Source organism: Oenanthe melanoleuca, chromosome Z (genome assembly GCF_029582105.1).
Source record: "Oenanthe melanoleuca isolate GR-GAL-2019-014 chromosome Z, OMel1.0, whole genome shotgun sequence".
NCBI lineage: Eukaryota > Metazoa > Chordata > Aves > Passeriformes > Muscicapidae > Oenanthe > Oenanthe melanoleuca.
Window position 1 is genome coordinate 9310434 of NC_079362.1, and position 25702 is coordinate 9336135.

General features: G+C 37.0%; 1 protein-coding gene across 2 annotated transcripts in view; it reads left to right on the top strand.

Moving 5' to 3' along the window:
- The window catches only part of RAD23B (RAD23 homolog B, nucleotide excision repair protein), a 33111-nt gene extending 8125 nt beyond the window's left edge, over window positions 1–24986 (top strand). Inside the window, exons 2-10 of one of the 2 annotated variants that reach the window (XM_056513375.1) lie at window positions 4479–4560; window positions 7049–7128; window positions 9382–9629; window positions 12623–12678; window positions 16382–16509; window positions 20818–20941; window positions 21522–21649; window positions 22127–22294; window positions 24075–24986. In XM_056513375.1, the coding sequence (XP_056369350.1) occupies window positions 4479–4560; window positions 7049–7128; window positions 9382–9629; window positions 12623–12678; window positions 16382–16509; window positions 20818–20941; window positions 21522–21649; window positions 22127–22294; window positions 24075–24188 (1128 nt within the window). In that variant the 3' untranslated portion in view covers window positions 24189–24986. The remainder of the gene's footprint in view (window positions 1–4478; window positions 4561–7048; window positions 7129–9381; window positions 9630–12622; window positions 12679–16381; window positions 16510–20817; window positions 20942–21521; window positions 21650–22126; window positions 22295–24074) is intronic. The other variant, XM_056513376.1, reaches the window with a different exon arrangement.
- The last annotated feature ends 716 nt before the right edge of the window (window positions 24987–25702 follow it).

Here is a 25702-nt window from a genome sequence, read left to right on the forward strand (position 1 = left end):
TTTCAGTTAGGAGTTGATCAACTCTAGCTCTTTATTAAACAGATTGCATGGCATATATTCTCAAGGACATTGTATTCAGTTTCTGAGAAGTAGGGAGTGTTTCATGTCTAAATTCATAGGGGACAGAACAAAATCATCTTGACTTGTAAGTGTGCTGTTGCTGAATCTTTAGGATAGCGTGTTGTAGGTGAATTAATGCTCATTCTTAAAGGTATCGTCATAAAGTACAGGCTCTGTTTATTGTGCTATGAAATTTTATAATGGCACAGGAAAAATGGGATTTGGTGAGGACTGAAATACATTGTAACCCCAGTCAGATTGATTTTTCTCATAAAAACAGATCCATAAACCAAACCTTCAGTCTTCCTAGCTTTATTCAATCATTATCTATGAATGGTTTCTCATTTTGACAGATCAATTTGCTGGGTATACCAATGGTAGTGCTGAAGTCTAGGTTCTCAGCAACCTAATTTGCTAGAGACAAAGTTTAGGTTGTTGCTTTGTTCAGCAGTTCACTGCAACAGCAGCTGGAAGATGCAGCTGTCTTTTCTGAAAAGCATTGAGAGGGCTTCTTTGTGTTTTTAATTCCTCCTTGAAAATGGAACATCTATGGTTTAAATCTAAATGAAGGTGGATCAGACTACTGTCTGATATACAGGTTGTTGCACCATCATGCATTTTCTCCTCTTAGCAGAATTAATGGCACAGTAATTTTTTGCTATGCCTTCAGTCACTCCAGTTAGAACTACAGGAAGGAATTCTTTGCTGCTGGAATGTTACTGCTGAAATTTATGTATCTGATTTTTTTATTCTGAGAATTGAATGATGTATTTCTGGCCTCCTAGGCTGGCCAATGATGAAAGCCAGAAAAACAGGCAAGTGCTTTTTATTTTAGCCTGAGTGTTTCTTCAGCTCCTGTCTCTGATAGGAGAATGATGAAGTCTGCAGCTGACTGCATTTTCTTGCAGGTTCAAGCTCTAGTAGTTAAGAGTTCGTTTAAATCCTCTTGTTTGTTCCATTGAATAGGTGTGATGTGATCAGTTCATTGTATTCATTTGAGATATGACAGATTCCCTTATCTAAATCACTATTCTTTATAAAGCAGTTAAGCAATGCTCTGAAATATTCTTGAATCTAATCTGGAAACTACTTGACTATTTGGTGTATTTTCAGTTTTAAAGGAGCAACTTGAATGATATTACTGAAATTTAATTTGAAATTCATAGCCAATGGTGTGTTACTGTTAGTTACCATAGCACATTGGTATCTTTGGATGGCAAAAGTTTTTGAATAGGGTGAATGTCCATTTAAATGAGAGACCTGTATAAATGATCTTCCCCTTTGCAAATGGCAGAGTGTCCCTGGGCATAGATAGCAAAATACTGTAAATTGGCTCAGTTATGTTAAGCCTTATATTTCTTTTAGATTTTTGTAAGGTGTCAGCTGGAGAACTGAAGTAATTTGTGTTCCACTTTCAGATATAATCTCTTCTTAAACTGATTGATGTATGTGCCAAGAATATAGGGGAGAAAATAAAGACCAGCACTGGAAACTAATGGCCTTTTCTCCTCAGGATTCCAGTCTTTTCAAGAATTAAAAAGCTAATGGTCGCCTCTGTATTGGCAAGCTTTAGCCAAAGATTGCCTCTGTTCTTTGGGAGCAAACCTGTAGTTTGCTTTTATGTTCAGAACCACCATGGTTCTGTAATCTCATGGTATTTTTTTTTTTGTATTGATAACTACTTCAATAAATACCAAATTCCTTCATGTGGATCCAGCTACTGCATATGAGTTAGTATATGTCTTTAGTCTGTTCTGACCTAGACGACCACAATAATAAAAATTCTGTTAGTATTAGTACGCAGAGAGGATTTTTGGATTGTGGGAGGGGACTGTACAGCTGAAGCACAGTCACCTGAATGTCCCAAAAGGCTGAAACTGCTTGTGGCTGTGGAGTTAATTTTCCCAGGTGTAATCCTGTGGAACATGTGGATGCCTGTTCTTGGTGGTCCTCAGCATGTGGAAAGTGTGGACCTGCTGGAGCTGGTCCAGAGGAGGCCATGAAGATGTGCTGAGAGTGAAGTACCTCTCTTATGGAGACAAGCTGAGAGAGCTGGGGTTGTTCAGGCTGGAGAAGAGAAGGCTCTGGAGAGACCTTGGAGAACCTTCCAGTGCCCTTTCCAGAGGCTTGTAAGAAGGAAGGAGACAGACTGTTTAGTAAGCCTGTTAAGAGTAGGTGTAAAGAAGGGATTCTGTACAGTGAGGATGGTGAAACACTGGAACAGATTCCCAGAAAAGGTTTTCTTCTCGTTTCCCTTGGCCCCATGGTGTAAATGGAAGTTTGCCTACATCTGGAGATGAATGCTATCTGCCAAAGGGATGAAAACATAGTTTTTTGCAGACTTATGGAAGGGGGAGCATTACGAGAGGTTTTGGAAGAAGGCAGTGCCTCAGGTCACTTGCAGTGCATCAATCACAGCACAGTAATAATAAGGGGAAATGCTGCACACAGGTGGTCAGCAAAGGCAAATGAATTCTTGGATCCTCCTACAGTAAATATCCTAACTCTTTTTCATGTATCCAATTATTGTGTAGTAAATCAGTATGTGTGTTCAGTGTGTCCTGACCTAAACTTTTAGCTGTTCAAACATTTATGTTTGAGAGAACATATCTTGGTTTTGTTTGTGAGGCAAAGACTGTTGTCTGGAATAAAACAATAGAAAATGAAGAAGATGAAGTAGACATTTGAAGCCAGTACCTTAATGGATGCAGTGGCCATGAAACAAACTTTAATTTTCTCCCTCAAAATAGACTGCACAACTTGGTCACATTGCAATATTTGTTACAGATCTATGGCAAGCATGGTAACTGGGTATAAAATAAGTGGCCTTGAGTCAGTATCTTTGAGTGATTTGGTACAAGTAAATAAGTATAGAAATACATAAGGAGAGTGTTACAAAAGAGACATTTGGAAACATAACAGGCTTTTAACCTTTTTAACCTTTTTTAACCTTTAACCTTTTTTAAATCAAGGGATTAATTTTCCCTAGTGCATGCAGGACTTAAATTGAAGTTGTGTGAAATATTAGACATTATTATTAAAGTTTAGGAAAAAAATCCTTGATGACTTATCTGTGGTGAAGGAGATTGTTCAGTAGCAATGTGACTTCCATCCTTAAAACTGGGGGAGGACTTAAGAAATTATATTTTTAATTTTCAAGAAAGTATGCATTGAAGTATCCATCTAAGGATAGGACAGACTGTTGTTAAGTAAGTGCATGGGAATGATTATGCTTTCAGTACACTTTTGTCAAATTCAGCTGTTCTCAGGACTTAGGGGTCCTGCTGCTCTTAGTTTTGCTGTGGGAAAGCAGCTGGTTGGAGATTGATTCCAAAGCATTTGGCAGGTGCTGGGATGGCATGTATGACACAAAATACCAAAAGCATCCTTTCTTCATCTGCTGGGGAAAAAGAGCTGGCTCCCTATTTTTGTTTAGTTACACAGAGGGAAACACTTTGTTGCATTCTGTATCCCTGCAGTTTCATGGAAAAGGTTTTATGAATATTCAGGAAAAAAGCCCCACAAACCTTTAGAAGATGGTGATAACTTGTAGTAATAAGCTCATAACAGGTTGGTTGTCTTTGTTTTCTGTACACTTGTTTGTCTGAAAGATAGCAAGAATTGGTTGTGTGTGCAGGCAGTTTGTCTTAAAACATGACTGCAGATATGTCAGTACAGGAATACTTTTACAGGAGCTTATTTTACCTCCTCAGGGTATCATTATGGAGTCTTTCTGGAGAACTGAGAACATTCTTTAACATGACGACTAGCAGTGCCACTTAAGCTATTGGTGCTGTGAAAATGTGGCTGTTGCATCAGTGGTCCATGCTAGCAAGTAAATGTGTAGGCTTAGAAATGCTATGTGAAGTTCCAGAAATTGTGTGGAGGGGGAGGAGTTGAAAACAATTTATATAAGAAAGACTTCTGAATATTTTGCACAAGTCCTTGCATATGGGGACTTCAAGGTTGAATGCCATGGTGATCTTACCAAAAAAAAAAAAAAACCAACAAAACCCAGGCATTCCCTGAAAAGTGATTGGGATGATGAAAACCTTCAGCTGTGTTTATAGCAGATGTACCCTCTGCATTCAGGGAAAGAACAGGGCAAATGGGTCAAGAGATGAAAACATTTCTATTCCCTAGATTTCTTAATTTACTTTTTTACTGTGTTGTACACTCATACTAATAACTTCTCATGGAAAAAATAATTACCTAATTTGATTCAGCTCAGGAGACTATTTGGGAAAGGGACATGTTGCTCTGCGAAGTGGGTTACAGTGACATATTCAAGAAGACTGATAAACTTGACATAATCAAGGCATAATTGAAACTACTCTGCAGTATATAAAACTTAAGGTATATTTAATTAGGTTTGTACTGTGAACTTTGTTTTCATTAAGACTGTTTCTGTGCTTTAGGTGAAGGCACTGAAAGAGAAGATTGAATCAGAAAGGGGGAAAGATGCCTTTCCAGTAGCTGGCCAAAAACTAATTTATGCAGGTAACAAATATTCTGAAGATAACTTATCTGGACATGTCTTTTTTTATGTTGTTGTTTGACTTGGATGTGAATGTTAAGACTTCTAAGAATTCTAAGAACTGAAGTACAGACAGGAAAAAAATTCTCACAAACACAAAAACTCAATGTGAAAGGGAACTCTTAATTTTGAATTAGAATGTATTAGGTTTTAATACATGTGTGTATGTCATCTTTGCTCTTGTAACATGGTGTCTTGGGGATATGCTGAGTGAAAAAGAAATAGATTTTGTTACAAGAATTCAAGATTTAAGCAGGACAAAGCTGCTGTTCTGGCTTAATTCTTTTCTTGTTCAATTTATGCTGTGTGTAGCTGAAGCATTGCTGTATATACCTCAGAGAATTAAAAAACCTTTTTTTGTTGTTGTTGTTTTTTTAGTTTTGTTTTGTTTATTTTTTTAATTTTTATTTTTATTTTTTATTAACAAAAGAAACCCACCACCAAATCCTCCTGTACAAAGGTACATTCAAAACTTCTAAGCTTCGTCACTAGAAATGTGTATTATGTACTAGCAAAAAGCAGGCTAATGTCAGCTTAAAATATGAAATTAACTTTATTTGAGCTTTATTTTACTTGCCTGTTCATTCTGGCGCTAATACAGAAACCCATTTTTTTGTTCTCACTTCATGTCAGAACTTTGGTGCTATTACAGTACTCCCTCTAGTGTTTTTTTTTCCTCTAAAACTGAGCTTGAAGGAAATTTTGGTGGACTTTTCACTTTTGTCATGTACTGCTTTGTAAGAAGTATTGTCTTTTTCACTTATAATAAGCTAAAGCTACTGTTAACAGTGGAGAAATGCTAATGGGAGATAAGTTGCGAGTCTCTGTGTCTGTACAGCTCCTCTGGACTATGTCTCATATCAGATTTTATGTCCCTGTATCAAGAGCATGAAGGTCAAAGTCTCATGCATAACCAAGAAATGTGAACCAGGCAGAAGGCTTTGTGCAATGTGTGCAACTGAATGGCACTCTTAATATTGTGTTTCTGTGATTGCAAAAATCAAAGATTGCATGAGATTCTGTGACATGACTTGATTGTTTTCTGAAGCCAGAATGTATCTGGAGTATTGAATAATCCTCACAAGCCATAGGAAATACAGGAAATATGATTGAGAATGTAACGTTATCCAAAGATGGATTCTCTTTTTTTTTTCCTTTTTCTTGGACGAGAGATATGACAGTATATTGATGACATTTTTACTTTTAATAGAATGAGTGGTAGAATTTTTGTAGTTTGGTAAAACAAAGTGATACCCCCAGCTGACTTTGATTAGAGAGGCTGACATTTACATTAGAGTGAGGTCTGGAAATACTAAGAGTGGTGTGCTCTGAGAAGAGAGGATGTCTGTATATATACTTTCATAAAGTATATATATTACATACATATTTATTAAAGCCCTTCCCAAAGTGCCTATAAAAATTTTTGAGTAAACCCTTGTGGGTTCTGAATCAGATGCTACAGATGTTGCTATTACTGCACTACATGTAATACTCCCTTGAATGTTAGACCTGCAAGACTGGTGGAACCAGTCTTTTAAGTCCTGAATGCCATAAAGTGTATGTGTAGCTTGATTTCCTTGCAATCATCAGGATAAGAATGTGTCCTAGTTGCAGTCCACTAGACAGTTAGTGAAATGGAAGTAGTTTGTAGCACATCTTCAGAAAGTTAATCTGTTTAAATTGTAAAATATTCCCTGAAAATTCTGTAGTAGAAATCAGTGCTATAAAACTCACTGAAATGTAGACTTGATTTCTGATTTGTCGTGCTACCGCTAAGTCAGCTTATTCTAAGAAAAGGCAAAAAGTATGTGACTTATTGTGTTCCTAAGTTCTTGTAGAAACGATGCAAATCTATTTTGTCACAATACGACTTCTGGTTATGTAACATCAAAAGTCGTCGTAAAGCAAATGTTTCTCGGTTTGCCTGATAGCTTTTTCATCCTTCTGTCAAGGTGGCAAGTTATAGAATGGTTCTAGCCTTGTCTAATGTTTTAGCCTTGCAAATTGTTAAAGTTGCAGGGTCATACACTTGTAATTGCAGGTAATGCTCTTATCTGGAGAACAAATGGAAGATAAGTAGAAAGGAATTTCCCTTACCGTGTAAGCAGACATAAGTTACTTGGTTAAGCTTTTTGTGTGTTAACACCTTTCCTCTGTATTACATGTATCATTGTTAATGATCCAGTGAATCTTTCCAGATATAATGCTTTTTTTTTTAAATGGTTTTATAGCATTTTCAACACGTAGGGCCACAGCCCTCAAGCTATCCACTACTCTGTATATCATATGAGCAAAATTGTAGCTCTACTGCCAAAACTTAATGACAAAACTGCTTTTTGTTGGGTTGTTTAACATTTATAAGTCTGCATAAAACATGTTTTCATGAGGAAATCCCAAGATCACCTATTGGTTTGCTAAACAACTTCTTAATTTCTGCCTGTTTAATTCCAGGTAAAATCCTTAATGATGAAACTGCTCTTAAAGAATACAAGATAGATGAGAAGAACTTTGTGGTGGTTATGGTGACGAAAGTGAGTAATCATTCCTTTTGAATAGGAAGCTTCATTAATTTAATTCTGTTTTTTCTTGTGATGAGTGATTGTATATGCCCATCCATAAAATCAGTGGAATTTCATCATATATAAATTCAGGTCAACAGTAAAAAGCTTGTGTGAATAGATAAAAAATATTGCTTCACAGTCTTTGTTTGCTTAGGCTGATTTTTCCTGCTACTCTGTGCTGAATGTTTGTAGCAAAGAAAAAATTGCTAATGGCTGATTTTACTGTTTATTCTTTCTTGTCTCTCTGGTTTTTTTTTTCCCCTTTTATTATTAAAAGGATGAAGACAACCTATGTAGTTTGTTGTTAAATCCTCTGTATGGGGCTCTTCCAGTCTTGCCATGTTGCTTTTCACAGTTCATGGCTTTTTCTTCTGTCAAGCTCAACAGCATAAACCAGTAGAGACAGGGTACATCTGGCAGTAAACAAACCTGTAGGTTTTGAAAGACTGCAAGTGCAATTTACAGGGAATGACTGTGACACGTGTTTGAAGTATTTCTTCTCTGAACCACTTGTCAGGCTGCTTCCAGGAATCAAGCCAGTGATTTTCCAGGCATTCCAGACCACTGCAATCTGAATAAAACTGGCTTCATCTCTCTTTTGGAATATGAAATTAATTTTGAAGCTAGAGTTCTTCCTCCTGACAAAGAAAACATATATTCTGCTGCCCTTTATCTCTATCTGGCAATATTAAACATAATTAAACATGTGGGCTTGTTAAAGATAACTGTTGTTGCTGTTTTCCTGAATGAACAGGTTTTTAGTCTGTGGTTTGCCACAGAGGCATTTATCAGTACAAGAAAACCGACATAGATCAGATGTCAGAGTCCAGTTTTTCATTTTTTTGAGAGCAGAAGACTCCAGGGAAGTTGTGTAATTGCCACTCGTGGAAGCATTCAAGAAACGTGTGGCTGTGACGCTTAGGGACACTGTTTAGTGGTGGATGTGGCAGAGCTGATTAAGATTCTATCATTTTAGAGATCTCCTCAACGATTCTACAATTCTAAACACAGATCTCGGTGAAGAATTGCAAAATTCAATATATTCTGATAATAAAGGACCTGTAGTTTGAGCATTTCTTAAGTCTTACTATCTTTTTGCTAGTCTCAGAGCTCAATGCCCTTTCCTCATTCTGTTGTAGGTAAGACATGCCCAGTCATGTAGACACAGACTGCTAACTTTCGCTGATGCTCAGGCATTGCTGTATTAAGGCTTTTGGAATACAGCAGAAAATAATCTCCCTTGCACTCCAACTCTATCAGTGTTTTTCTTTGAGTGCTGATTAAAATGTTTGCTATGCCCATCATGTTGGAAGCTATTAATTCTTAACCTTGCGTCTCCATGCAGACAAAAGGAGGAAGTAAATGTTTTCTTCTTCAACCAGGCAATGTCTGAAAGTGGTGCACCTTGAATAAGTAGTTTTGTTAAAGTTCAGCTGTTTCTCTTGGAAAGGCAAAGATTGGGATCAGCTTTGTCAGTCCTTGGGACTATTTCTGTATAATGGGATTAATACTGCACCCGAGAGAAATTCAGGTTTCCGATAGAGATGTGAAGATGATTTCACAATTGCATACAAGTATTATTCACTCTAAATATTCTGCTGTAAATTTGGTAGTCCTTCATTCAGCTGTATACTTGGTGTTTATTTCAGAACTGAAGTATTTGAGATGTTACTATAGTGCTTTGAATACAAAGATTACATAACTAAAACGTTTTGTGGGTGAAGTTTAATTTTGTTTTGCATCTTGTTTTCCAGCAAACATCATTCATAATGAAATGTGATTTCTGTCTCAATCACTTTTTTCCAGATCTGAGTGGTGAGAAAAGCTTACACTTGTTCTGCAGATGTTCTTTTCGCAGTTCACTTGGTTTCTTCTGCAAAATGTGCTTTTGTAAAACACAGGATTGTTTTCGTACAATATTTTAGTTTGTTTATTGTTTTAAAATGTTGCGGTCTGTAAATATTTAGATCTTAGCATTTCTCTTTATCCTCAGAGTGTGAGCTCTCAGGTGTGTAAGTACTTCAGTGATGGTCTCAGTTGCTTGTTTAAACACAGTGAAGGGTGTTAGAAATTTAATGTCTTGCAATGTTTTAATGTCATGCTTGATGTTGAGGCAGCAGTATCAAACACAAATGGTCTTAACAGGACTTAGTGGGTTTCCTGTAGAGAGCCATGGATTTATAGGCTTTGTTCTGTGCCTGAACTCTGTTGTCCTCCCCATAGCCCAAAGCAGCAGCTGGAGCGACTCAGCCATCAAATGCCACTTCCACTGTTGGCTCAACAACTGCAGCTCCCACTGCGGTTGCTGCACCAATCCCTGTTCCTGCCCCTGTGCCAGCTCCTGTCCCTCCACCACCAGCATCAGATGCAGTGTCTTGTGAACCTGCATCTGTGAGCGCTCCAAAAGAGGAGAAGCCAGAAGAAAAACCACCTGAGGCACCAGCTCCTGTCAGTCCATCATCAATTGACAGGTATGAGTAAGCCTCCAAAAATGGGTTCCTGTTTTTGTTGCTTCTAGTTTTGATTTTGAGTCTCTCCATTCTATATAATTTTTCTTCTTTCTTAAATGTAATTTCAGTCTCTGACTGAGGTAAACATTACTGATTATAAGAAGCACTGCTCCTTGTTTCTGCCTTCTCTTGTGGGAGGTGTGGTCTTGGTAACAAAGCTGTGGAGGGGACAGTTAAATGGTACAAGACTTGTTAGGCATTTCAGAGTTGGTATCCTGCCAAGTTTCTATTCAGACTGAGGATATTCACCTGCAGTGGGGATCTACTGCTCACAAAGCTCTTGAAGTCTTAAGAGGAATGTGTCCTGGCCTGCTCATAACCCTCTGATTGTGCTTTGGATCATGTTGATCAGATTCAAACCATAAATTCTTTATTGCTGTATGAGTCTCATAATATCTGGAAAGAGCTTTTTCTTACGAAATGTAGGATGTGGTATTGTTCTTAATCATATAATGCCTTAAAGCAACAAGGTTGGCTTATTTTTCTGAATGTTCCTCAGACCTTTTTCAGGAAAACTTTTCACCTCGATTTTCCACAATTGAGAAAATTGGGTGGAAGTTAGGTTTTATCCCTGTTGTAGGCTGTTGCCTTTTTTTGCTTAAGTTGCTTAAGTACTGAATGGGATTAAAATATTGTTAACTGGAATTTAATGGTCCCTGAAGTGCTGCGTAGCATCAAATCTTCATTTTTCATACTTTTAAAATTATTTGTTTGTTATTTCTGGGAATAATGGTGCAAAGACAGTATTTTTCAAGTGATTGTATTTAAACACCATCAAATACTGATTTGATGATAATGAAGCAAGACTTGCAATTGCCTATGTCTCGAAAAACTCATCACAAATTTCTTGCACGAAATACACAAATTGATTATTTAATTTTGCAATTCTGAGAAATTAGTATCTCTTAGAAATGGAATGCAAATGAAGCTTCATTTTTCAGTCAAATTAACTTAGTTGTTAAAAAATACTGATTAGTGGATTTTTTCTTCTTTTCCCTGCTCAGTTTGTCCAGTAGGTTCAAACATCAGTCTTCCATGCTGAAATAATGTTTTTCATGTACAGGTTGCAGTTTTGTAAAACTGCAGTAAGGAAGCCTCAGTGTACACACTTAACAGGGAGAAACAAAATAATTTAACATAGACATTAAAGTTATCACCTGCCTTGATTTCAGTGAGTAATGTTTGCTTCTGATTTGCTTTAGAAGTTAAATTACTAAGGCAAGATTTATTGACCCAAGGCCAGGCCAGCTGGTGTCCTGCTTTGCCTTTGATCTTTTTTTGATTGTAAATCTTAACCACTGACAGATACTAATGAAGCATTATTGTTGGAACAAATTATTTCTTGCATAAATCTTACAGACATCTCTGCAAGTGCCTTGTTGGATTTTTAGTGGCATCTTCTGAAAAAATTCAGATCAATCTGAATTGCCAGCTCTGGTAGCCTGATAAATGTGAGGCTTCTGCAGCTCCATGTCTTCTAGTCTCTCAGGTTATCAAGACTATGTATTCCCAAAATATAAACACTATATAGATATAGATATATATATATATATAAATATATGTCTTGCTGCTTAGATCTGCTCAGGCAGGGAAAATCCCAGCACTCATACAAGATACATCAGCCACATCCTATTCACCTCTGGCTGTTTAGAGCAAAGCCCACTACTGCAAAATGAATATGTACAAAACACAAATGGAAAATATGAATTTCTGTTTTGATAGCTGGCCCCTTAGAGTATGGAAAGTATTTGGTACAAGGGCATGGGGACTGCCTGAGCCCTGCAGCCCTATTCCAGGCCCTGATACTCAGATTCTCATTGCCTGCACATGCACACAAATACACAGAGGGCTCACCCAGGACCTGGCTGCAGTCTGTGGCTTTCAGACTTACATAGTGTCTGATCTCAGCAGTTGCTGGTTCCACAGGTGTCCGGATCCCCCTGACTCACCATTTCCTGTTCCTGTGAGCACTTAGAATTCCACATACACACATGCGTGTAAAATAGAGACACACACACACCCTACATTATGAAAAACCTTTAGAAGTAGAATTTAATAAAAAGACAGGATGGGTGGGTGGTGAGGTGCAGAGCATGGCCAGTCAAGTGTTTCTTGTATATGACTGCCCCCTTTTCTCCTCTTTTCACTCTCTTGACCCGTGCTTTTCTTCTGCCTGGTACCTTAAGCTTTCCTTTCCCTGCATTTGGTTCTTCCTCTGGATTTCGCCCCAACACTTTTTCCTGGCACCCCACAGTGAGTTGCACCACCTCTAGGGTATCCTTGAAGGAGCCCTGTTGGCCCACCCTGGGTGTCACCGTGAGAACAAGGGGCTGATGCTTTAGTTTTGCAGCCCTGGGAATGGGTCACCTTGGCTGTGGCTGATTAAAACTGGTATACCTCTGCCTAGTGCTGTGCCTCTGTTCCTTGCTGTTCATGGAGGTGAGCCTTTAATCCTGTAATTTAACAACTTTGATAACTTGAGATAGAGTAATTGCAAATTTTAGGAGTTTATATTCCTGGGAAAGTAGTATACTGAGATTTTAAGTGCTTGCCACTGACCTCTTTGGGTCCTCATTGAGGTCAAACTGGTGACTGTGGGGAAGCAGTTAGTGAGACTACTGTGTGCTTTTGAAAATCCACCTTGTTCTCCCACCCTTTAAAGCATTCAAGCAAGCAGATGGCTAATCCCTGAGCAGATGGGCAAGAGCCAAACTTCTGTGGGGTAGTGGGGGGAAGGTTGGCCTTGTTTTTAAAAATGCTAGCATTGTAAGTTTGCAAAATCTATTCTCACTATAGGACCAAAAGAGAGCTCTTTGGAAAGCTTTGTTGGTTTTTTAGAAACAAAAGGGGCTGTTAGAGTTACAGCTGCTGCTGCTTTTTTTTTCTGCTTTTTTTTTCAATATTGAGTTTTCCAAAGTTTTGTAATTACCATTGCACTTGTCTTCATCTTACAGTACAACAGGTGATACATCTCGATCAAATCTTTTTGAGGATGCAATAAGTGCACTTGGTAAGTGGAGAGTTTTTTTTAATGTAGACATTATTTTGGTGCAGCAGAAACATGACGGATTAGCAGATGTTGACATTTTCTTCTCTCTCTGTCATTGTTAAAGTTATAGTCATAGTGCTCTTCTCTATGACCTGAAGTTGATATCTTGGAACCAGCTTCAAGAACTACTTTACTGAAGAATTTTCCTCTTTATGTATTTTTATTGTGTAAAAGGAAGATCCTTGCACTTCTGCTTTTTTATGCCATTTGCTTTAATTTCTCTTTTAACTATTAACTTTGAAGTAGCTTGGATAGAAGAGTAGATTTAAATTGTGTGCGCTTTTCACTTTTGCAACCCAGAGTGCAGGGCTGATAAAATGGCTGCCTTTATTATTCACCTGTTCCAGCTTTGAAACTACTTTGCTTTTTGGCATGTTGAGATTAGATAATTCACCAGATCTGCTGTCTGGGCTGAGAAATGAATGCCTTCATGTATTTGCAGTCAATTTACTTTTATTTTGCCAGTTTAAATAATCTTTGTTTTTCAGTGGAATACACAGAATAATGACAACTGGAAGGTCTGCCCCTCATTTATGCTGATTTGGGTAGCTAGGGAATTATTAGACAAACCCAAAACTCCTTACTCCTGCTGAAATTTTTGGACTGTTTTGGAGTATAACAAATTTAGGAGGACAAGGAGGACATGGGGTTTTTATTCTGTCTTTTGTCTTTGAATATGAAGCTGCAATTTGGTACAAAGAATTAAACCAAGTAAAGAATTTCACTTACATGTTGATGTTGATATATTTGGAGGCAGGTGCTGTGATTAGGCAGCCCAGGGTGATTTAGAAGCAGCAGTAACATTTTACATAAATTAATGGTAGCTAGTAGATTGAGTCTGTCCAGCTGCAGTTTAGATCTCAGGTGTGACATACTGTTTTAAATTGTGTGATCCAAAATAGCTGCTAGATACTGATAGCAGGAGACAGAAATGTAACAACTAGACTGGTTAAAGTGATTGCTGCTACCAAAGGTGCTTCCTTAACCATTCTTAGTATCTTAGTAGCCAAGATGAAGTCATCACCTACACTCATATGTGTTAACAATGTTGATCAGCAAGTTAAATGAAGCTGGTGGTCTAGATTCAAATCTCTTCAAAATTGGGGAAAAATCAAAAATATTTCAAGAGCATCACCTCACAATCCATTTTATGTGAGTTCTTTGGTTGGGTTCTGATGGAGTAAACCCATGTGTCCCTGACATGTTTGGAAATAAGACGTATTGAGTGTGATTTTCTGGGTGAGCATACTATAAGTGTTATCAGGCAAAAAATTTTAAAGGGCAATAGGCATGAACTCTGTGGTTCTTTGTCTTTAAAAACTGTCCTGAAGGGAATTTGCTTCCACAAATGGATGGAGTATGTTTTCATATCTTAAGTTGGATCCTATATGTATTCTAAACTACATTATCTAAAATTAATTTGCTTGTCTTTAAAAACAGTGTTTCTGTGATTTGCTGTTGTTTTCAGTTAAATGCTGAAAAGTGATGTGGCTTTTTGTGCTATGTGAAGATCTACATGTCTTGCAGTCCTTATGCAACCACATCTTTCACAGGAGCAGCCTAAGATTTCTTTAGGGCGCAGGGTGAAAGTTGTTGTGGGAAGTGTGATGATCTGGATTTGACAGTTAATCCAGCTTTAAAATGTTACCTGAAGGATAAAAACAAAGAGCAGAATAAATTCAGTATTGACTTCAAACATTTCCACTACCACTAGGGACAGATGGGCCTGACTCTGTATCATGACATTGCTGGTGTGCAACTTCTGAATTATTATTCTTTTGCAACTTGTGAAGTAGGCTGTATGGGGTACATGTACCTACATTTTCAGTAATTCTGTTTTCCTCCTTTGAATTTTAATTATGCCTTAGGTAGCAGTCTGTGTGGAGCAAGCCAGCCGTTTTGCATCTTTGCATCAAATCTCTTATATTGTTCTAGTCTCTACCTTGCTGATATTGAAAAAGCAATGCAGAAGTGTTCGAGTAGCAACCAATTACATCACCAGCTGTTTTGTTTGCTTGGTTAGTTTCTTAGGAGTAGTAAGGGTAAACTAGTGATGTGGAAAGAAGAATTTGAGAAGTCGCAAAATCATTGTGTTGGGATAATTATTGGCTTTTTGCTTCACTGAAGATATGTGTAAAGTATGTGTCTTTATAGCAAAGCTTAGGTGATGTTTTTTATTTCACGTCTGAAAAATGCAGGTAGATGTGAAATGAATGATCTTGTAATTCTGTATGAAGACATCAGGAACTTACCATTCCTTAAACTTAGGTTGGCACTATTACTTTGAAGCCCAAATAATAAATACTAAAATTATCCATTGTTTATGGATAATGTACATGTACCCTTGGGCTAGGACTGTTTTATTGTACGTTCTTTATACTGCCTGAAGTCATACACCCACTGATTATTTAGAAGTACACGTTAAGAAACAGGCAGTAGGTTGTATTAATGTTAGCTTGAGTTAAATACATTCCCTAAGGGAATAAAACATCATGTTTTCTTTGGTTCTTTGAACTATGATTTACTTGCCTTAACAGAGTAACTCTTGTATTTGTTTCCTTGGGGGTTTTTAAAATATTATTATTAATATTTTTTTTATGACAACTGTTAATTATTTAACTTTCTGTTGCTGCTAGTTGCAGAGTCAGTCAGCAATAGGATTTCACTGAGATGAGGAATACCTTTATCCAGGGAAGGAGCTGCCTGGGTTTGTTTGTATTTTTTTACCCCCCAGGAAGATTATCTTGAAGATTTGCCTGATTACAATATATAATAGAATAGTTACCTTTTTTTAAAATTATTATATTTTCTGCCTGCTTTTGAGACAGGAAAATTAAATTAATTATATGAAAAGAGATAATAATCTTCCTTACAGTGACATTAGTGTAGTGAAAGCCCTTAAATTACTCCTATATAGTGTGTGTACCTTTTTCTTGATTGCTGCAGGTGTGGGACAGTTGTCATCTATTTTTGCTGTAAGATGTGGGGGATTTGATGTGATGGATGTCTAGTCAAATGTTAAATTGAGTGAGACAAGAATTAAGTGAGAACTTGGTTTCCTGAGCCCCCACTGAAGTCTTGAGTGACTTTCCTACATCCAACTTTCAGGTCTTTTGCATGATTTGAGTTGGTCCAAGTTAAGTTGATTAAATTACTTTAATCATCATGGCCAGCATGTAGCAATATATAGCAATATAATGGTCATCACTAATTGTCATCTATCTAAAAACAGCATAGCAGAAAGTCTTTATTTGGAAAATCTTCATTGGCTAATAATTTGACAGGTAGATTTCAAAATAATACATTTTCAAATGTAAGCTGCAGGAGACTTCTCTTGATTACATCAGGAATTGCATATTAGCTGTGAGGATGCCCTTGACCTTAAATGAAAACTGGAAGAGAGAACAATACTTCAATTACAAGTACAGAAGTATCACAAGTTTTCTTCATTACCCTCCACTATTTCCAATCAAATTCATAATGAAACCATTGAATATATTTGGAATTAAAGCCACGGAACATGCATGTTTAGTATGAAGTACTCTTTTCAATGAACGACCAAAATCCGGGTAAAAATTGCACTTATCCATTGAAGCTTTTGTGTGTGTGTGTGTGTGATTATTTTCATCTTATTTCCTTAAAATGGTGGTCCTGTGACTTCTAGTGACTGGTCAGTCCTATGAGAACATGGTGACTGAGATCATGTCCATGGGCTACGAGCGGGAGCAGGTGATTGCAGCACTGAGGGCCAGCTTCAACAATCCTGACAGAGCAGTGGAATACCTCCTCATGGTGAGCACTTACCTTACCTGCACCTTGTTCTTTGAGTTTCTGTTTTCCACTCTATATCTTTCACTTTGATTTTGGTTTTACTTTGAACGTTACCCAGTCACTGAGAGTGGCGTTTGCCATCTGGAAAGACGAGATTGAAATTTTGACAGACACAGTGTTATAGAACATACTGAAGTAATCCCTAACCAGCTCTGCCACTTTGCTTTCATTTTTTGTTGATTGATATGTGTATGTCTGTAAAGTATGTCCACTTACAGTGATAGCTTTAACTGCCAATGGTTGGCTCAGTGGTTTTGTGTCACCTCTTAGTGACAGCATTAGTTGATTAATTGTACTTTTGTATCTATTTCTTCACCCTTCCTTAGCTTCCAATTCACTGTTTCTGCTAATAAAGCACAGTGTTCTTAATATACTTTCCAAACAGAAAGGTTTGAGAGGGTTGTTTTTTTTTTTAACTTAGCTTAATTTAACTTAATTTTTCCTTTTTCATTTCAGCAGTGTTTTAGATAAGAAACAATTGTCATTTGATAAATAAAGCTTGAAGGTTTAAATAAACTTCATTGGCATGAGAGGAAATAGAAGAGTAATTTCACTTTAATGAAAACCCTGTGAGTTGTTTTAGGGGATTTTTGGATTATTTCTTGTATACCTTAATCTGACAAGTGAATTGTAGCCACCACACAATCTGTCTTATTTGTTGCTTAATCAGTATTTCCAGTACATTTAATTTTCGCTCCGGCATACAGTTTTTTTCCCTGATGAGGTTTTTCCTTTTCAGAGAACTGAACTTTATTAAAATCTGGCAACCAGATATCTTGACCTAATTATTGCAAAATACATGTGGATTGAATTTCTGATTGATTGATAAGAAATCTGGCATATTTACTCTCCAGTTATAAGACTTTAATTTTGTTTATGAAGTTTTCCTTAAGTAGTTACAACTACAAGCATCCCTGGCATGCTTCCTACTTACATTAATGTTCCCAAGACTTTGTAATCTTCAGATTTTAAAGTGACAACAAATATTTGGAGTACAAGAATGTGAAAACTAGCATTAGGCTGAGCAAGGGTGAATGCAATAGCTTCCAACTCTGTCATAAGTCTGCAAGTTCAAATATTTGTTTTTCTTGTTGTAGAAATATTGGGTTTACTGTTCATCTAGTCTGTAAATACACCATGAATTCAGTGCCTCCCCTAAGTGTTGGGCCTGCTGTGTTTGTGGCAGTCCTATGCAATGTGCAATTCTTGTGCACAGTTTCTGGGATTTCACTCCTCTAGTTTATTTCTATTCAGGAGCTCCAGAATAGAGATAGAATATCCCTGTGATGGAGCTACATGTCTGCCAAATGCATTGGCTGCTATGAACAATTAATTTGTAGTCCTTCAGTAGGTTCTGTATATAAAATGAGTCCCTCTGTTACATAAGGTGTCCTTTTATGTTTATCCTTAACTAGAAATACCTTTTTTTTTTCCTTCCTCCTGCTGGAAAACAGAGTAGGGAGGAATGGTCTTGCTCTTGGAGACTGTATTAGATGGCAGACTTTTTGCTGTCCTTCTAGGAGAGTCCTTTTGCTGTAAATGGTCTTTATAACTGTTCTGATCTGCTGGGGTCTGAAGATGTTCCTTACTGTCCTTCTGCATAAAAAAAAAAAAAGTTCTTTTTTGTTACTATTTATCTGATCTGTTGATGACACTGTTCTTTGACCCTCTGTACTTGCCTGCAAACTATCATCAGCACTATCTTTTATGTAGTCTGTGGAGTAGGATTAATACATTGAGATCTATAAATTTAACAACACTGTCCAGGTTGAAAGAACCTGGGTACAGCAAGGGTAAGGTGTTGGAAAGGGCTTAAACTGTAATTAAAGCACAGATGTTCTTCAGATAAGCCCTGAAGATTCTACTTGTCTATAGCTCTGTTGGCAAGCTCTTCAGTTTTCATGACTTGATCATTGAGGATTATAGATGTAATCCTGCGTCTGTGACCTGTGGTTGTAGAAGGTGTTGCAAAAGATGATCTTTATTTTTCTATGCCCCAGACTCATCTTTGGAGGCATTTACATTCAGATCTCTCTTTCAGCTGAAGATTTCCTAATCTCTAGTTAGGAAGGAGTTTTGTCATCTCTTCAGTAACCAGCTTCTTAGTTTGGGTATTTTTTGGGAACATTTCTTTAGTGTAAGTATAGTCAAATACTGAACATAATTCCTAGAGAGAGGTGGTCAATGTCCTGTGCCTGTCAGTGTTTCAGAGGCATTTGGACAGTGCCCTTTACAGGCTTTAACTTTTGATCAGCCATGAATTGGTCAGTCACTGGGACTAGATGATCATTGTAAGTACCTCCCAACTGGAACTATTTTGTTCTCTATTCTGTCCAGAAGCTGGACCTGATGTGATTATTGCCCGGCCGAGAGCAATGTCAGCTAACTGCTGTACTGCTCAGTTAAACAGTAAACAATTGTTTCATTCACCATAAGGCAGCAATGGACTTTTTTGCTGCGTAAGCAGTATTTGCATTCGGAGTGGCTTGTGTGTTTTAACACCATGCTTTATTTTGTTGTGTAGCTGTGTGAACAAGGTCCAATACACCTCACTGGCATTGTCTGATTACAACTGTACAGTCTCTGTTATTTGAAGAGTGTTACTTCAAGGTTGTGTTTAAGAGTTAATATGATGCTCAAGACGATAAATAATTTCTAAGTAAATTAGTTTGAACTAGTTTACACAATCCTTCCATTCAAGAGCAAACTTAAAAGTTTAAACAAGCACATGTTGTTTGATCTGGACACAGATTGCGGTGATGACTTATGCCTGTGAATAGGTGAAATCAACTAGTAATTTCATAAGATTCACCAAGTTGTTACATTATACTTGAATTGCCAGAAGTGACTAATTGATGGAAAAGATATTCAGTGCTCTGTAAGCCACACATAAGGGAGAGTTACCTCAGAATTATACCATGAATGGAGCCCTTCTCCACCTCAGTGAAGGGAAGGATGTGCAGCAAACTTACTGAGCCATGTGCAGGTAATGAAGTGTATGACAGGGAAATCTTGTATTTATTCCCCTGAGTGGCTTCAATGTGCACTTGATGATCAGTTGATTTATACCTTGATGTGCTTCTTAATAAACTGGTAAGGCAAGGAACATTTCTTGGAGCACTGTCCAGCTTTCTCTTTCTAGATGTGCCCTTTATATTAGCTGTATATTTGTGCTTTTTGTTCATGTGTAGTGATGAGCATACCATGTGAAGATCATGTTACAGCAGGACTTTTAATCTACATTACCTACCAGTGATTTTTATGGTAGGCTTGACAAACCTCTTCATTGTCTGGTTACCTATAGTTCTGTAATATTTCCACCCACTCAGTTCCTTATGTTTTGTGGTTCCCCGACACAAGGGTGACCCTCATTTGAGTAACTTCTCTGGGCTGTTCCAACAGGGTTTCTTGTAAACAAATCCTTTCTGTCTATCCCATGAGTAAGTTTCCGGGCTTCAGAAAGGTTGGTTGAAAGGACAGACTTGGTGCAGGAGTTCAGTGACAGTGAGGAAGGCAGGGTTAGGGTAGGAAGCTTGAAGGATTTCCATGCAGGAGAAAAGTAGTAGAGTGAGGTATCGTGATTGCATAACTTACATTCTGGTTTATCATAAATTGTGTTTTAGCTTTGTCCATTTCAGCCCTCTAAACAGTCAGTTCCTTTATAAAGTACTTGCACATAGTAAATAATGGGCAAGTTACTTTTTTTTTTTTTTTTTTTTAATATTTTATTGCTAAAGCTGGGTGACATACAAATCTTTTCACCTTTAAGATACAGTAAATGACAGCTTTTCATTGAGGAAAGAGGTCCCAAGAGCTGTGTTCTTATATCTCTTCTCAGTTTTTTGCCAGTTGTATGGAATTGTTAATCTTAGTTAGCATTTTGTACTGCAATTTGTTGCTGTAATGTCACTTTTGCGAAACAGTATAACATATTTTTTAATTTAACTTTTTCACTCGTATCAAATATCTTTAAACAGGATTCAAAGCAAGTATTTTATATTGGACAAAGTGTGTTTTAAAGCGATGCAGGGCATGCTTTACTGCCTTTTTATACAAAACACACTTTTTTCTTGACAAAAAATAAAATTAATATTTTCATGGTGTTCTGACAGTTATAAATGCATAACTCACAGGATCTTGTCTTGTATTTGCAATGAAAGCATTAAGTTGTTTTTTTTTTTTACCCTTCATTCTGAAGCTCAAATACTGCATGCAGTTGAAACATATCTGTTAGAATTCTGTGGGTAATGATGTGAACTGTGGCTTTAGGGTATACCTGGAGATAATCAGGCTGTGGCTGACCCCCCTCAACCACCAAGCACTGGTGCTTCTCAGTCTTCAGCAGTGGCAGCAGCAGTAGCAACCATACCCACGACTACTAGCTCACTAGGAGGTAAGAAAGGCTGTATTTGAGAAGATGTGATAAACAATGTGCACTTAATCTCTTTTTCAGTCAGTTTTGAGTTCCAGGTGCTCATGAGCTGTTCAGAGGGAATTGTATAAGAGCTGTTAGCGTGGAAATGCCAGGCGTGGCACTTTCTTTGGACAAGTGGCTTGTCAAAAAATTCAGTGAACTTGCACAATTTCTTAATTCAGTATTCTGCATTCTTAAGTGCAAGACCACAGATGGGTATGGTAGAAATAGTGCGCAAGACACAAGAGTCAAGACAATGGATAGATGTCTCTGATTGAGATTAACCAGAGATGAGGCATCCAGAGGAAAGTGTTGGAGATAAGGACAAGGCTCTTGGTTCTTAAGAGAGGACTGAGGGAAAAGGAAATGCATTGTTTAACCTTAGAATAAAGAAGTTTTGCTTAAAGCTAGAGGAAGGAAATTCTTCTTCTCTTCAGTGAGTGGCATATTATCCACTTTCATGTCCTCTTTCTATCTACAGCTACAGTGCAGGTATGCATTTAATTAAGATCCTCAGTAACTTTATAAAAACATATTATTTCACTTGTCTTTTTTTCAGGGCATCCACTTGAGTTTTTACGAAATCAGCCTCAGTTCCAACAGATGAGACAAATTATCCAGCAAAATCCTTCTCTGTTGCCAGCATTGTTACAGCAAATTGGACGGGAAAACCCCCAACTACTGCAGGTGGATCTTAAAACAAGAAAATAATGCTTTCGAATTCTGACTTAGCTTTAAAAGAGAGTTGTATGTTAATGTTGTCTGGGATATATGTTAATATGTATCCCATAATGATGTTATAGGATATATGTTATAATACATTACTAACAATTGCAACATTCTATTGCTGGCTTTTCAGCAGTTGTTGCTGCACAGAATGTATTTTCTATGATATTGGATACAAATTTGAGATTTATAAGAGGTGCAGAGGGGGCGAGGAAGATGGAAGGATCACTGCAGTTGAATTCCAGTTGAATTGAAACATTAAAATTGCATTTGTTATGGTTAGATTTACCGATTTTTTTTATTTTTTTTTTTTTTTGTGCACTTTTAACACATCTCTTTGACTTCTTAATTCTCTGAAAACAGATATTTTTACTTGTTGGCATGCTTTAACATCAGTTGTTTAAATACGTGTTTCTTTTATTGTTCTGTGCAACACAGCAAATAAGCCAGCACCAGGAACATTTTATTCATATGTTGAATGAGCCAGTTCTAGAGTCTCGCCAAGGCAGTGACGATGGTGCCAGCACTGGAGGAATAGGAGATGCTGGGAATGCTCATATGAATTACATTCAAGTAACACCTCAGGAAAAAGAAGCTATAGAAAGGGTGAGCCTTTCTTCTTTGAAGTTCTTGTTGCTGTAGGGTGTTGACTCCAATGCGTGCTTAAGACACACCTAACTTAAACTTTGTTTAGCTCAGTAGTTCTTCATCGTATTTGGTGTTTCAGAGCTGTTCTAGCCTTATTTCAAGTCATATCTCTTCTTGCTTTATAGCAGTTGAGTCTAAAATATCTTAAATCAGTCTTACTGAGAAGAGGCAGAATATTTTAAGTGATCAGAGACCATCCTGGCATAATTGATGACAGAATGGATTTCCCTCAGAAATTATTCGGGAAGTAATTCATCTTGCAGAAACCTCAGCCAGTATTGTTCTAGATCATGCCATGACAAGCAGATCTGTATCCTTGAGCACTGTGTGCAAAGTATTTGGAAAGTAAGAACACTCATAGTTAAGTAGATTAAAGTTGGAGTCAAAACTTTACCCAGTTATGTCTGTCTATGAGAGTTAGTTAATTATAGTTTTCTAAAATACTGGTAAAGCATGAAAGTATAGTCTGGGGTGGTAATATTGCATTCATAAATACTGACTAAATATGGATTTTCATAGATGGCAATGCCTCAGATTTTTCTTAGGACAAATTGCAAGAATTTTGTCATACTGTGGTGGTGGTTTGGTACCCCAAAGACAACACTTTTTCGTCTGGCAAAACAAAAGTTTATGTAAGGATCATTAGAAGATACCTATTTGAATATAGGTGTCTATTCACTATATCTTTAGGAAATTGGCAATTAATAAAATTAGTCTAATAAAATTATTTGTCCATGTACTTCTTCACATGTTCTCTAGTCTGTTGCATTTCCTTTTAAAGCCATTTTATCCAGTAGAGCTTTATTACCTCTACAACCTGTTCTAAAACCCAGCAGAGATCTATCTCTCTGCTTCCTTTTCTTTCCATGAAAGATTAACCTTAACATTTAATTGTCTTTGTATCTCAGCTGATGCCTTCATGCTGTTTGTGGGCCTGAAATAAAATCTAAGAATGGCTGGTGAGGGATAATAGGACACAGTTTTTCTCAGTTGTTCAATCTGCCCCATACATTAAATGCCTTGCAGGTGCTGTGAGGATTTTAAGAAAATCTCCAAATAGTAGAGTGTACTGACCTTTGGCTAAAACAAGAATTCATTTGCTGAATGCCCCTAAGTGCTGGCTAAACCCTTGGCACAGTAATAAGTTCTTCTCTTCTCATGCCCTGTTGTCACTATGTTCCAGACATTAATTCCTTAACTTCTGAAAACCAGATTGCTCTCAGCTTATTTGTCTTGGCTGCAGTGTGTAGTTAATTTTTTAAAATAAATAATTGAAAATATAGCTTAATGTAATGTGCTGGACAGCCTACAGAAGATCACAGGCTGGGAGCTTTTGTTCCAGGCAATTTTTTGTTAAAAGTGCTTTGGAGCTTTCCATAATTGTTTAAAATGATCATTGTTTGAAGTTGGGTTTTTTTCCTGCAGCAGTGTAATATGCTGTTACTTCATGGAAATACTGTGACCCTGGTCTGTTTTAGATTTACTGTGTCATTAAAGAAGTGACAAGTTTTTTATGGGGCTTCATTAGATTTAATCCAATCACTTTTTCAAGTGAGGATCCTCTTTACTAAAGGCAGAAGTAGCACCTTATTTTTTACTTGCTAAAGTCTGCATTGAGCTAGGCAGCAGGGTTATTTTCAAGAAGGCAGTAATTGATTAAGTGACATTTTAAGACACTAGACATACAAAGAAGCCTAACATGCAAAATATACTTCCTAAATATGTTTCTTTTCTTCAGTTAAAGGCATTAGGATTTCCAGAAGGACTTGTGATACAGGCATATTTCGCTTGTGAGAAGAACGAAAACCTGGCTGCCAACTTTCTTCTACAGCAGAACTTCGATGAAGACTGAGAGAATTCTTTCTCTATTTCACACCTCACACCAGTGCATTACACTAACTCTGTTCACTGGATTGTCTAGGATATTTGGGCTTATATTCATAATGCTTGGTGTACGGCATATAGGGGGTGGGTGGAAGGGAGAACATAGGAAACAAAGCAAAGAAAGCAACAAGTTTTAACTTTCTGTTTAAAATTAGCAGATGCAGAAAATCGCACAGTGTAAAAAAAAATATATATACAACCAAAAAATCAGCTTCTGCAGATAGTTAGTTCCTTCTATAAACTGTAGGTTAACTTTTTCTAGGTTTTCACTCTTACTGTACTAGTTCCAGAAATGTAGTGTAATGCACTGCTTCATGTTCCTTCCCACTTAGTATTGACATTGGAAGTAGCCTGTGCTACCTAGATTTTACAGTCTGTATTTCATGACAACACTGGATAGCAGCTTTGTGAAATCTAAAAGATCTGAGAAAATGTAATCCTGAATGCCAAGATAGGGATGTTCAGGTTTTTTTCTTCAGCTGTGTTAAAGTAGTGCAAGAAACACAGTATTTTTGTCTAATGCTGAAGTAGAACAGTGTTGGCTTTTTTCTTTTTTTCCAATGAAAACCTATTACAGTTAAGTGTCCTGATTATTGAGAAACACCACCCCCTCCTTTGTCCCCCTGAAATGATCTGAGAAACTATATACATACAGAAAAAAATTATTATCCTGTTTACATACTTTCTCTTTGGGAAAAAAAAAATTATAGATATCTAATTACTGTTCTCTTAATGTTATCTTGCAGTAAAAATTTTAAAAGCAATAGATTGCATGTTTGGTTTTGTTATATGCACTCTAGTGAATTGAATATTCTTTTTCTGCCAGCAAACAAAATGCAAGCTTCATTTTTGTCTGCTGCAATGAGATTTAATCAAATCAAATTTCACCTTCCCAACTTTGAACCAGCTTTTATAGTGCAGCTGTAAGTGTTCTGTTGCTCTTGAGTATATTGTAGTGTTCAAGCTATTTCTGTTAAGTAAGGACTTTTGGGGATTTATTCACTTTATAAGGAAGAGAAGTTCAAAACTTGAGATATCAAGCAAACTATCAATTTATTCCAGTGTAAAGAAATTGACACTCAAAACTTTCTATTGAAAAATAAACTCTGGTTACAGAGTTTCAAATATTACTTCTCCATACCTACTTGCTATTTATTTTGTTTAGTCATCATAAAATGTTAACAATCTCTTTTTTTTTTTTTTTTTTTTTTTTCAGTACACGTTTACTTTTAGAGGTAATTTTGCCCATCATTGCAATACTAGGAATAAAGACAAATGTAAATTTAATCTAAAGCTGTTCTGTGCAACTTTACCTGAACACAACATGGGGATAGTTTGATTTTTCTACTGTTGTAGTCCAATTACCTGGATTACAAATTTACCTCTACAGTAACCAGGATAAAATATTATTAGTGGTACAGCACTGAACTTCTGTACAACTAATGATTTTAATGATTTAGTGGTACAACTGAAAAATTATTT